The sequence below is a fragment of the Anoplopoma fimbria genome, chromosome 3 (genome assembly GCF_027596085.1).
Source record: "Anoplopoma fimbria isolate UVic2021 breed Golden Eagle Sablefish chromosome 3, Afim_UVic_2022, whole genome shotgun sequence".
Classification (NCBI taxonomy): domain Eukaryota; kingdom Metazoa; phylum Chordata; class Actinopteri; order Perciformes; family Anoplopomatidae; genus Anoplopoma; species Anoplopoma fimbria.
In genome coordinates, this window is record NC_072451.1 from 8880793 (window position 1) to 8892134 (window position 11342).

Here is an 11342-nt window from a genome sequence, read left to right on the forward strand (position 1 = left end):
CATTTGTCAATGTGTGACAGAACAGACAAACCATGTGCTCAGTGCTCATTCACTCAGCTCACTTTGCTCTGGCAACGGCGGCACATGTAGATAAAGCTGCTGGTAGCTCCACCACATTTCCGTAGCATATTTAGAATTTATTATAAAACGATCACCACCCAGACAGACCACCCAGCCAGACCAAACACCACAAAACCACCCCATGGAGGAGAGGGAGGAGAGACAAGATGGAAGCTAACCCAGCTAGGACCTGAGGCTACTCCACTACCCAGCATGCTCCTGGCTGTCTGATAGACCTGGCTCCATCGTTCATCCTGGGTCAAGCTAGACTTGACGGGCGGACTTCAGGACAGAGAGCAGGACTCCAGTGGGACCAGAGGAGGTGGACTCTGTTACATCATGATGCTTGGTGCTCACACACAGTCAAAGTTGATGGACAATGTTTTCCTCATGTTGAATTTTCTATGTTAAGATGTCGGCCATATTATCTGTCCAGATTTTTTTTTTTGCTGCTTCTGTTTACATTCCTTATTATGCAAATTTTTAAAATGCACTACAGGATTGTAGTTCTGTTTTTGTTTTTATTTTGTTTATCATGTGTTTGTTACATTACAAACAGGCTACAACTGAATTTGGTTGTGCATCCCTGTGTTGCATAATGACAATAAATAAATGTTGAATCCTTGAATCATTCATATGGCGTGACAGGGGACAGGATCACGTCCCCTGTCACGCCTCCCTCCACTGGCCTCCTGTCCATTTCAAGATTGATTTTTTTCTCCACACTCAAGTTATAACAGTGAGGTCAATTATTAAGATGCTCCTGGATGTCCCCAGAACTAAACACAAAAAACAGTGGTGTTCAAATTCTTTTACTACTATCATTTGCACACTGGGCCTCATTCACAAATAGTCATATGTCCAAATCTGGGATTTATCAACATTTTCTAAACAGAATTTGTTGTAACACTGTGTATCACATTTTATGCCATCAAACAAAAAAAAAGAAGAATCTGATTTGAGGTTATAGTTGTTATATAAATGTCATTCATGGTGCTGTTAGTAAGAAAAAAAACAGTTTATTGACCTTAGTGCAAGTGTTGTTTATGAAAGGCTAAATATGAATTAAGGCTGGATATTTTGTTAGATAAAACATGTTGTAAATTTTAGAAATTATTACATCCATCTTTTCCAATAAATGTTGACTTTTGGAATTCACAACGCTCTGGAGTTATTGGAAATGTTTGAATCACAAGAGTTGGAAACTCCACCATTAAAATGTAATACTGCAAAAAGTATTATACTAAAATGAGTGTAGCCCGATCTTTACCTGCAACTATGCAGATATACAGAAATAAAAGATTGAGTAGAGATGCAAAATAAAAAGCTGCGCACCATTCAAATGTTGTTTTAGAATTGGAATGCCCACATTCTGAATGAAGCGTTAAACTATTTGGTACAACCCTAACATAATAGTAGGGTTGTTATAATTCTCCAGTTCAATGGAAGACTTTATTGTTTATATTGTAAAAAGGGAGATTTGCATGTCTTCATTATAAAGCATATCTAAGTTGTATATAATTACTGTGAAAATGAACGTAATGCTGAGTCCATGGAGATACAGTATGAAACTAAACTAGAGCAGGTCCTCAGTCAGCTAACTCCTGAAGGAACATCCATTTCCTTATTGTGTTTACAGTTTGACAGTTACTCTTAGAATTTGGAAACTGGTTACAAACTTCCACCTAAGAGGCAATCATCTTATAACCACAAGTTAGGTGTTTTGGCTACTTGTTAGTTGGCATCAATGCGACAACTGTATTTTATTGCGTGAAGTAAGAGCAAGATTATTACGGATTCACACAAGGATCAGTCTTTTTCGTCATCATTTCATACAGCAACAGAATGTTCAGTGTCTTTGCTAGTTTAAATGACCCGGCCATTTAATGCAAGAATGATGTGACGGGTTGATTCCAGGAGACACCATACGGGAGCATTGCTATATTAGTTGTTGTTACATGGATAAAAGGAGTTATCAGCATAGCCAACCTTTTTCTTCATTGTTTAGAAAGTAAAACATCAGAAAACAGTGACAAAGTCAAAGAGGAGACAAAAAAAAAAATTCCAAGCCCCAAAATATTTTGTTCATTATAAAAGCAGACACGTTCGAGAGGCTGGAACATAACGTTCGGGAGGTTTTTGCGACTAAAGCTGCCATTTAAAGACATTTGACTGGATGAATGGTTCCTGGTCTATACCAGGCAACATCTTATGTAACATCTTGGTTAGCTGGTAGCTTGGGCATGAAATGTCCTTATTGTCTTTAATAAATCATTGTCATTATAAAATAAGTAATGGTTACAGTTATTACCTTAAGTGAACAGTAAAGGCCTTTTAAAGCCCCAGCTTTTTAAAACATGAAAGTAACCAGTACATATTCAGGTTCATTACTTTATTTTGTTGCTTACTTTAGATATAAAAAAAAACAATAGCCAGGCTACACACCACAATGTGGTGTAAGTAGAAAAAATAGCGGACAAAAAAAAACATATACAAAGTAAGAATGATATGGGGAAATAAAATAACTACAATCCCAGCATGCACTGGGCAAAAGGCAGGGAAACATCCTGGACAGGTCACCAGTCCTTGATGGTCCATCCAAGAACAATCTAATCCTCCACCTGGATGACTCTGAGGCTTCAGAGAAGGAGGAGGAGGTTCCAGTGAGCCAGCAGAGGCTTCAGAGCAGCAGTGAGGCAGTGAGGCAGTTTAAACCAGTGAATGTTTCTTTTCTCTCTGCATGGCCGGCACACACAGACAGCGTGAGGTGCCAGCACCTCCCTGCCGGACTTCCAGCGCTGCCAAACTCCAGAGGTGTGATTGAAAACAGTGAACGCAGAAGAACAGAGGAAAGAACAGCATGAGGAGGGCCCTCAGCTTAAAAAAAATTAAATAAACAAGGGATCGTGTTCAAAAGCAGAACGCTGTACTGAGGTCTGCTGATCTTGTGTTGCAGATGGACTCTGTGGGTTCTGGAAGGATCAGACGGTCTTCCTGGCAGTCAGGACTCTAACGATGGAACCGACTCCTCCCACTGCCAGAGCCTGTGGACACACAACACACTCATTACAGCCGGATGTCAGGTGTAGTGCCAGATCAAAATATTTGTATTTCCATATTAGGTTCTAAGGCAACTGAGCATAAAGAGAGTTTTGAGGAAAATGCAATATTTTGTAAGAGTTCATGCATTGGAAACCAGTTCTCCCATAATAAAATTAAAGGATACATTTAGCAACAAATCCCAGATCCCCCTCAACCCTTAATGCATCTACTAAGTATTGTGTCTGTATCAAAGCCTCATATATCTTCTTCCTCTGTGCCACAGAGCTCCATTGTTGTTACAAACACACCAGTGAGCCACACTGATCACTAGGTGTCACATTCCTTCATTACCATGAACACACACTTTGTAGTTTATTTGGATTCAATCCCACACACATCCTTCTGCTGCCACCAATACTCACTAGATCGATAAAATCTGGATTAATTTGCCTCCGGAAATAGTAACGTTTGCTAAAGACCACAGCGGCCAACTGGATTATTTCTGAGCCTTTTTATAAATGAAACCGTACACTTGTAGATCTTTTTTTTTTAAAGAGATATAGGTCTTGAGAGACAGAGTCATTGTCTAGACATTATTGGTTTTGGTGTTTTCAGGAGATGTTTTGACTTTCAGAATATCCCCAGCGTATTTTTGCAGGTAGCCTAATGGATTGTCCTTAGTACACTGTGGAATACCTTTAAAAAGGGACAGGACTACTTCAACCTTATGATTACTAAACCTAACTATTTTAAACATGAACAGTAGCTTGAGACAGTTTCTATAGAAGCGTTTGAGTTATATTAAGGTTCAATGAAGATGCATGTGATTGTAAAGTAGTGAGCATATGACTAGATAAATGAGACTTGGATTACACTGCATGAGTTGTGTGACCGATTGTAAACGGACATTTAGATATAGTTTCGTGCTTGTCATTTACTTCAAGTTTTCCTCCAGAATTCAGGGTAGCATGTGGTGAGAAACTCATATACAACTGGTCCTTTTGGGGGGTGAAGTGTGAGGTGAAAGTGAAAATGATCATCTTGCTCCATGCTCTGTTTTGTGAGGCGGAAGAATGACTCAGCGTATTATAGCGCTGAACACCTTCCTAAGAAGATCTTTAGATAAGTGAGTCACCTGACTGAGTGCTGAGTTTGATTCTGCTGTAAAGCTGTCTGAAGTTGTGGACCCGTGAAACCATGTATCAGTCATTCAGCAGCTGAGTGAAATGTTTTCATGAGAGGGATAAAGCGTGCGCACATCCAGGCAAAGACACTCATGTGCAAGGCAAAAAACTAAACTGTATACTCTATATAAATGTTAATTTCTCTTTCTCGTTCCTAAAATGGAATGCTGGCAGTGAACACTTTGTCTTGGCTTTTTGGACAAGAACAATGAAAACACATTTGAGGTGTAGAAGCTGCTCAAAACTCCTTACACATGTAAACATGTATTTGTACAACTACACAGATTGGTACTGAGTGCTATTGTAACAAAAAATAAATCGGATTTTCCAAACCTTCCTTATATGACACTTATAGTTGATCTAAAAATGCTGTTCATTTGGAATTAGTATGAGATTTATTTTGTATCCTTACTAACCTTTTCGTGCCACTGCAGCAACACAGCGCTGCTGTTGTCATTGGGGTTCTCAAAGCCTCTGTAGATGTATTTCATCAGCAGGTCCACTCCAGCTCTGTCCAGTGAGCCCACAGCCTTCTCTATGTCGCTGCTCTTAAAACTGCTCAGCACTTTGATCACCAGCAGCTCTGCTCTCTCCTACACGCACACACACACACACACACACACACACAGGAGATAGTGTACATTGACCAACATGTAGCTGGATGACTAAACTTTCCCTCCAGCTAAAGCCTTTTTCAGATCTAAATAGTTTGGAACTCTGCAGGACCAAAACATAGATATTCCAGGAAAATCTGCTACACATGTTGTGTTTTTCCTTTGTAGATTAAACCCAGTCATTTTAGCAATACAGCTTGCTAAACATTTTGGCAGCTGATGATCTTTACATCTAAATTGAATTTTTAGAATTGTCTAGAACGCAGCATGATAAGTGGATGTAGTAATCGGGATGTCACCCCACTGGTTGGTGGACTACAGTTTTGAAGCCTTGAATTGCAGTATTTTGCTCAAACCATCTTGTTTTTTGGAAAGCAGAACTGACACCAGAGGGTGGAGCTACGTACAACCGACACTGAACAAGGCGACCAAAGTGTTGGCCAAATATAACTTCATGCACTGAGAACACACTGTGAAAGGGTTAGAGATCTAAGATGAAAACACAGGCAACTCCTAGACCGGACAACACCATGGTGGCAGTCTGTCAATCACAAGGTAGTCCCTCCACAAAGCATACCCTGCTTTATGGTCTATGTGACTCTAAATGGACCATAATTTACTAAATGAACATCATGCTGTATTGAAGAAGACTTGAAACTAGAGATTGAGACCATAAACTCATGTTTACAATGTTTACTGAGGGAATAAATCAAGAGAGAAGTAGAGTCATTTTCTCATAGACTTCTATACAACCAAAGTTTTTCTTCAACGTCTATGGCCCAAATCACTAAATCCACCCCTACGTGTGCCATCGCTTTCCATAAAATGATTCATAAATCAATTCGGCACATTAGGAGACACCCTTCGCATACCATAAAATTATGAATTCCCCCCCCAAAAAAACTATACATGCAGAAAAAAACTGGCTTATTCATGCTTGAAAAGAGTTCACTGTTCTGCAACACTGCCATCAGGTGATACAAGCAGAAGGTGGAGGATCCCCCGACTCAAAGTGGAGAGGCATTTTTTCCATCATCACAATAGCACCTACCTTGGCAATCTGGTTCTTGGTGTTGATTGGAGGATTCTTTAGCACGGCATGGAGAGCTGCATTCATGTTCGCCTTGCAAAACAACAGTCAAGGATCACACAGTTCCACAGGACAGGTTCATGTGCATTACTTTATTCACCTAACTGGGCGGCCGGAGCTCAGTTGGCCAGAAGGTTGGCGGTTTATTGTTAATATATTTTAAAAAAAAAGAGAACATCTAGCTTGGCTTGTTTGGTTCCTCATTTTGCCAACGTTGTTCATGTACAATGGCTGCTTTAGCATATATATATATATATATATATATATATATATATATATATATATATATATAAAAATATATATATATATATATATATATATATATATATATATATATAAAAAATATATATATATATATATATATAATATATATATATAAATATAAATATATAAATATTTCTCCCCCCATTTTTCGATTTGATTTTTCGGACATTTTCTTTAGAAGGCTGTTTAAACCCAATTTCTGTAAGTGTATTTAAGATCCTTTCCATTTTCCAATAACTTAATGCAATATATTTGTATGTATTTTCTGATATATGAGATGATTAATATGATATATTTCATAACAATAAGTATGACCTTTGTATAACTGTTTTTATCTTCTTTATTGAATTGTTTACTGGTGTTTTGGATGAATCACAACTGTCATATTAGAGCTTGTTTTCCGGTTGGTGTGCATCATGTATAAAAATGTAAATATAAATATACAAAAGTTGTCACATTGATTAATGTGCACGCGTTAACTTTCTCTTTAAAAACACTGAAGTTGCCCATCCACCCATTTTACTGACCACGCCCTCCTGTGAACTGACACCCGGAAATGCTCCTTTGACTGCGACCCAACAGAAGAGCTCTGCCAAATAAATGTCCCCATATGTCAGATACGAACCGACTACAATAGATAGACTGAATAGATGGATACAATAGAAATATTAAAATAATGTATATACTGCGTAGCGGCAACGTCACCTTTAATTGTTGTGACGTCACCAGAGCAGACGTGTTCTGAGCCCTGGCACTAGTTAACGTCCCTGTTGTTTGAGCGGACGTTTTATTTGAAGTTAAAGGATATTGTCGGAGCAAACCGTCTACTTCTGCTTCGTCCGGTCCACCCTGGTTCTCTCCTCCGTCATCCTCGTCCACAAACTTATTCTCGTCGTATTCATCCACATCTACTTTTCTAAACCGGTCGGAAATTGTATTCTTAGACATTTTGGTCACGATGGTAAAGAAATGTTCAACGAAATAGGCGCGTTATTGACAGCAGACCCTATTAATATTATTATTGGCAGCTGTACTCCACAACTAACGCTACTCGCTTCGCTTCCTCTCCTTCCGCGTTAGACTTTCTTCTTCTTCTTCTTCTAGTTAAATGGTGGTTTGCAACCATTGCTTATAAGGTGCATACTGCCACCTACTGTACTGAGTGACTTATCGCATACTGATGAATATTGTCCCTGGATAAATGTATATAATTAGGTTAATAAAGTAATAATCAAATGATAGTATTAATAGTTAAAGTAAACATATACATATATATATAAAAAACATTATATTCTATGATACATTCTTATCTCCTTTAAATATTCCACAACTGCTCCCTGTGTATCCTGTACCCCGTCTCCTGCTGTTCCAACAATACCCTCGAGCTTCCTGCCTTAAAAACTCTTTCGAGCATTCTTGGAAATTTTGTCTGCTCTTTCGTTCCTTTTTATGTTTACACAAGCAGGTAGGCAGCATAACCACACTTCCACCCCAAGTCTATTTCATCTTAGCATACTGTGAAGGACTGTTCCAGAGTCAACACAGCGTACCTCTCTATTTGGTCTTACTTCCTCCACCCACTGCAGGCCTTTGGTCACCTCCATTGCTTCTGCTGTATAAACTGACAGCTGATCAGGTATTCTTATTCCTATGTTAACATTCATTGAGGGTACACATATTCCTTTGCCCACTTTATCATTTTCATCTTTGGACCCATTGTATTTGTATCCAAATGACTTGATATTTGGTTCTTAAGTAATGGCTTGCTAGTTGTTCTATCTCATTCTCTCTTTAATTCCATTAAGTTGAGGTCTAGGTCAGGTCTTGGGAGTAGCCAGGGGGGAACATTACTAATAGAGGTAGGGGGACTACAAACACTCCAGCCTGTATTCCTCTGTTTTAGCCAAAGCAGTTACCCTGAAATCTGCTGTATTCCCAGCGTTCCTCAATAACACCAAAGTAGGGTTTTCGTTACCACATCCCTGTAGACGTCTCCAATATATAAAAATAAGCATAACTTATCTCATTGCTAAAGGTATTTCTCTGTATGTTTAGGGTTATTGAAGAAGATTAAGGAAGTTATCAGTTAATTCTGCATGGAATATGGCATGTGTCGTGAGAGCATGTGGAAAGTATCAAATGAGTGAGTTTCACGGTTAGCGTGTGAGAGTTTGAAGCACTGAATTAAAGATTTATTTCTAAAAGGTTTTAAGCTCCGGAGCACAAAAAATTGTATTCCTGACATATGTACTTTGTAGTTTTACCTCTGGAATGGGCTGTTTTGGGTTTACACTCTGTTAATGTACCTATGTTTACATAAAGAAATGGAACCAAAAAAGTCTGGTTAAAACACTACAGTTAAAGAATAATAATTCTACTTCTTCTTCTTCTAATTATTCTGGCACATCACGTAGGATCGTAGCCCCCACATGATGTGCGTATAATTGATAAGAAAAAAAACATCCCCCTGACTAGAGACAAATGCTGGTTAAGTCTTGCCCAACTACAGCTTAATTAGTCCACAACTTTTTTGCATTCTGTTTCTACCTTCTCCACAAATGTTTTCTCGGCATATGTCCGTCAGGACGCGACTTTAATAGCAAACAAACCGTAGAGAAATGCTCATTTGACTGCTACTGAAGTAGTTATAGGACACAGCAAAACTGTTTAGAAAAATATATAATTTCCCCTAAAGGTGAAATAAACTCTTTTGTGCAAAAAAACTCCCAGGAGTGTCAAACCCTATGTGATGGTAATGTACAACGCTCACATTCAAACAATGAACTTATGTAGCCTTAACACTTTTTTACAAACCTGCTTGATCCATCTGCCAGATTCACAGCTCAGTGATGACGAGGACATCTGGTGCAGCTGGTAGGGGAGGTTAAAGAGGGCTAGAGGGGTCTCCCACTGCAGACCAGACAGCTGAAGGTTGTCCAACCAAAGTCTCTGTGGTCTCTATTGCCCCAATAGATCCAGATCATGGCTGGATGGAAAAAATACATTGTGATAGTGGAACATGTATCATATTGTAGGCTATAGAGAAAAGGACAAATAAACAGCACTCTTATTAGATGAGTTCCACACAGTTATCTGAAAATTCATTATTCTTTTGGCTTAGTTGTAAGAGTTTTCATTTCCACTCCACCGATCAGCTTTTCCTCGTCCAATGTGGAGCCTTTAAAGCGAGCAGCAGGAATAAATAGAAACAGGGCGTCTGACAAAAAAACGACGAATTCCGCCGCGCAGTGCTAAGGACAGATGCTATAGACTCTGCACACAGCGTGCACAAAATGACATTCAAAGCAACACAGTGACAGTGTTTACTCTCCCTCATAACGTCTGCACAGTTTAAACGTCTCACTGGTTTGAGGACCAAACAACTCATGAGCTCCAGGAACACTTTCCTTTAGAGTATCTCTTCAACTCAACATTGTTGTCTCTTCCCTCTTCATGGGACTTTTTTTTTTTTTTTTTTAATCACCCTACCCACCCTCACTATAGGAACATCTTTATTGACATATAATTGTTGAGCTATTTATTATTAAAAACTCTGTGGAAATCCTGATATCACACTGTCACAACCATTTCTTCTCCCTGGCACCAGTTCCATCACACACTCCTGTTCCTACTTCTCATCTAATCCTCATTTACACATTTATTTCCTCAAACAAATCTTTTTTGCTACTGGTTCATTTCAGTGACTTCTTTTTCCCACAGAACCTTCTTCAGTAAACTTCTCCCGAGTGCAATGAAAACTTGACTAGCTCGAGGCAAAAGCAATTTAATTTGCTTGCAGGATGCTCAAACATGTTTTGGTCATAATTATTTTTATTTAAACCGACACTATGGAAATTTTGGAAAATAACACATTTTTATTCTTTAAATGAAAAGTTGAATTCTTAAGTAATAAAACACAACCTTGCTCAGTTCAGTACACTGAGCAAGGTTGTGTTGTTTTTTCAGCTATAAACAGCATTACTTGTATGTCTTAGCATTTATCATTTATGGCTACATGGCTGTAATTTAGCTAACATAAAACTTGATGTGTGTTATGTCTTTGTTATGTTTTCTGTGTTCTCTTTTCATCGGTGGTCCTTCTTTTGGTGCTTTGTCCCTGGAGGGCATATTTAACATATAAATATAGTCGAGGATCACTGCAGTGAGTAGTTCATGATCATGATTTATGTCAAGATCATAAAATATTTTAAAATAACTGATTCATTTATCACCTACACCACAGGTTGACCGATGCTTTCTGAAGGTGCTGTGGAGATGAATTGAAAACCTGAGCCAAGATGTTTGAAAGCTGCTCAGGACATACCCCAACACTCTGCAATGTGCTGTACAGTAAATGAGTTTAACTCTCCCTCTGTGACTTGCTCTTATCTTCATTCTATAAACGAGGGTGAAACACACTCTGGCAGTTCAAGTTGAAGCTCCTCCTCTTGCTTTAATAAAGCAGAACCTGATAGTGTCCTTGGTATACTTCTGCACTCAAACACAATGATAGATATGTTTTGTCCACATATTGTGTGGTTCCACAACATATGATGCAACAGTTCACACGCAAACATACTGCAGATCGATAAGTGAACATGAACAGAAGGAAAAGCTTTGGTTGTAAATGTTGGGATCTTCTGAAGGCTCCAGTTACTCTTCCTTGTACTTTTACTTGAGCTGAATGCAAAGATAAGTGGATCAAAAACAAATCCACTGCTGCCCTCAATGCTAACAGTCCTTTATACTGAGTTGTCCCGTTAAAAAATATATATCATGTTTGCGTCTTATTGGCATTCAGAAGGAAGAACTTCTAGCTAGTTCACCTGATCATCAGCAGACTGATCCCGGTAGAGGACATAAGTCAGATCAAAGGGCAGCTGAGTGACATACCCCCCCCACTGTTACCCCTGGATGTCCTGTCTCACTGACTACGTTTACACGCATACTCATATGCCGCTATTATTCTGGATATGACAATATTCCGATTCTGATATGGCTCATTTAAACATCATATTCCGTTTGGAAATTCTGAATTAGACCTTATTCGGAATGGAGCGTTTTCCGATTGAGACATGTGGGGTATGC

At 38.8% G+C, this 11342-nt stretch overlaps 1 protein-coding gene across 1 annotated transcript; it reads right to left on the reverse strand.

Moving 5' to 3' along the window:
- Window positions 1-1779: 1779 nt before the first annotated feature.
- LOC129116516 (actin-related protein 2/3 complex subunit 5-like) lies at window positions 1780-7346 on the reverse strand. Its single transcript, XM_054627367.1, has 4 exons — window positions 7063-7346; window positions 5952-6024; window positions 4703-4879; window positions 1780-3104 (listed from the first exon to the last, which is right to left on the reverse strand). Exons 1-4 carry the CDS (start codon window positions 7200-7202, stop codon window positions 3042-3044), a joined length of 453 nt encoding a protein of 150 aa, XP_054483342.1. The 5' UTR covers window positions 7203-7346; the 3' UTR covers window positions 1780-3041.
- Window positions 7347-11342: the final 3996 nt, after the last annotated feature.

Bases quoted from the DNA above. Each gene is read 5' to 3' on its own strand.
- LOC129116516 (XM_054627367.1), bottom strand. From the start codon at position 7,202: ATGTCTAAGAATACAATTTCCGACCGGTTTAGAAAAGTAGATGTGGAT. The intron at 6,025-7,062 runs ATATCCTTTAAC...GTTGTTTTGCAA, and splicing joins GTAGACGGTTTGCTCCGACA to GGCGAACATGAATGCAGCTC. The intron at 4,880-5,951 runs GTAGGTGCTATT...GTGTGCGTGTAG, and splicing joins CCAAGAACCAGATTGCCAAG to GAGAGAGCAGAGCTGCTGGT.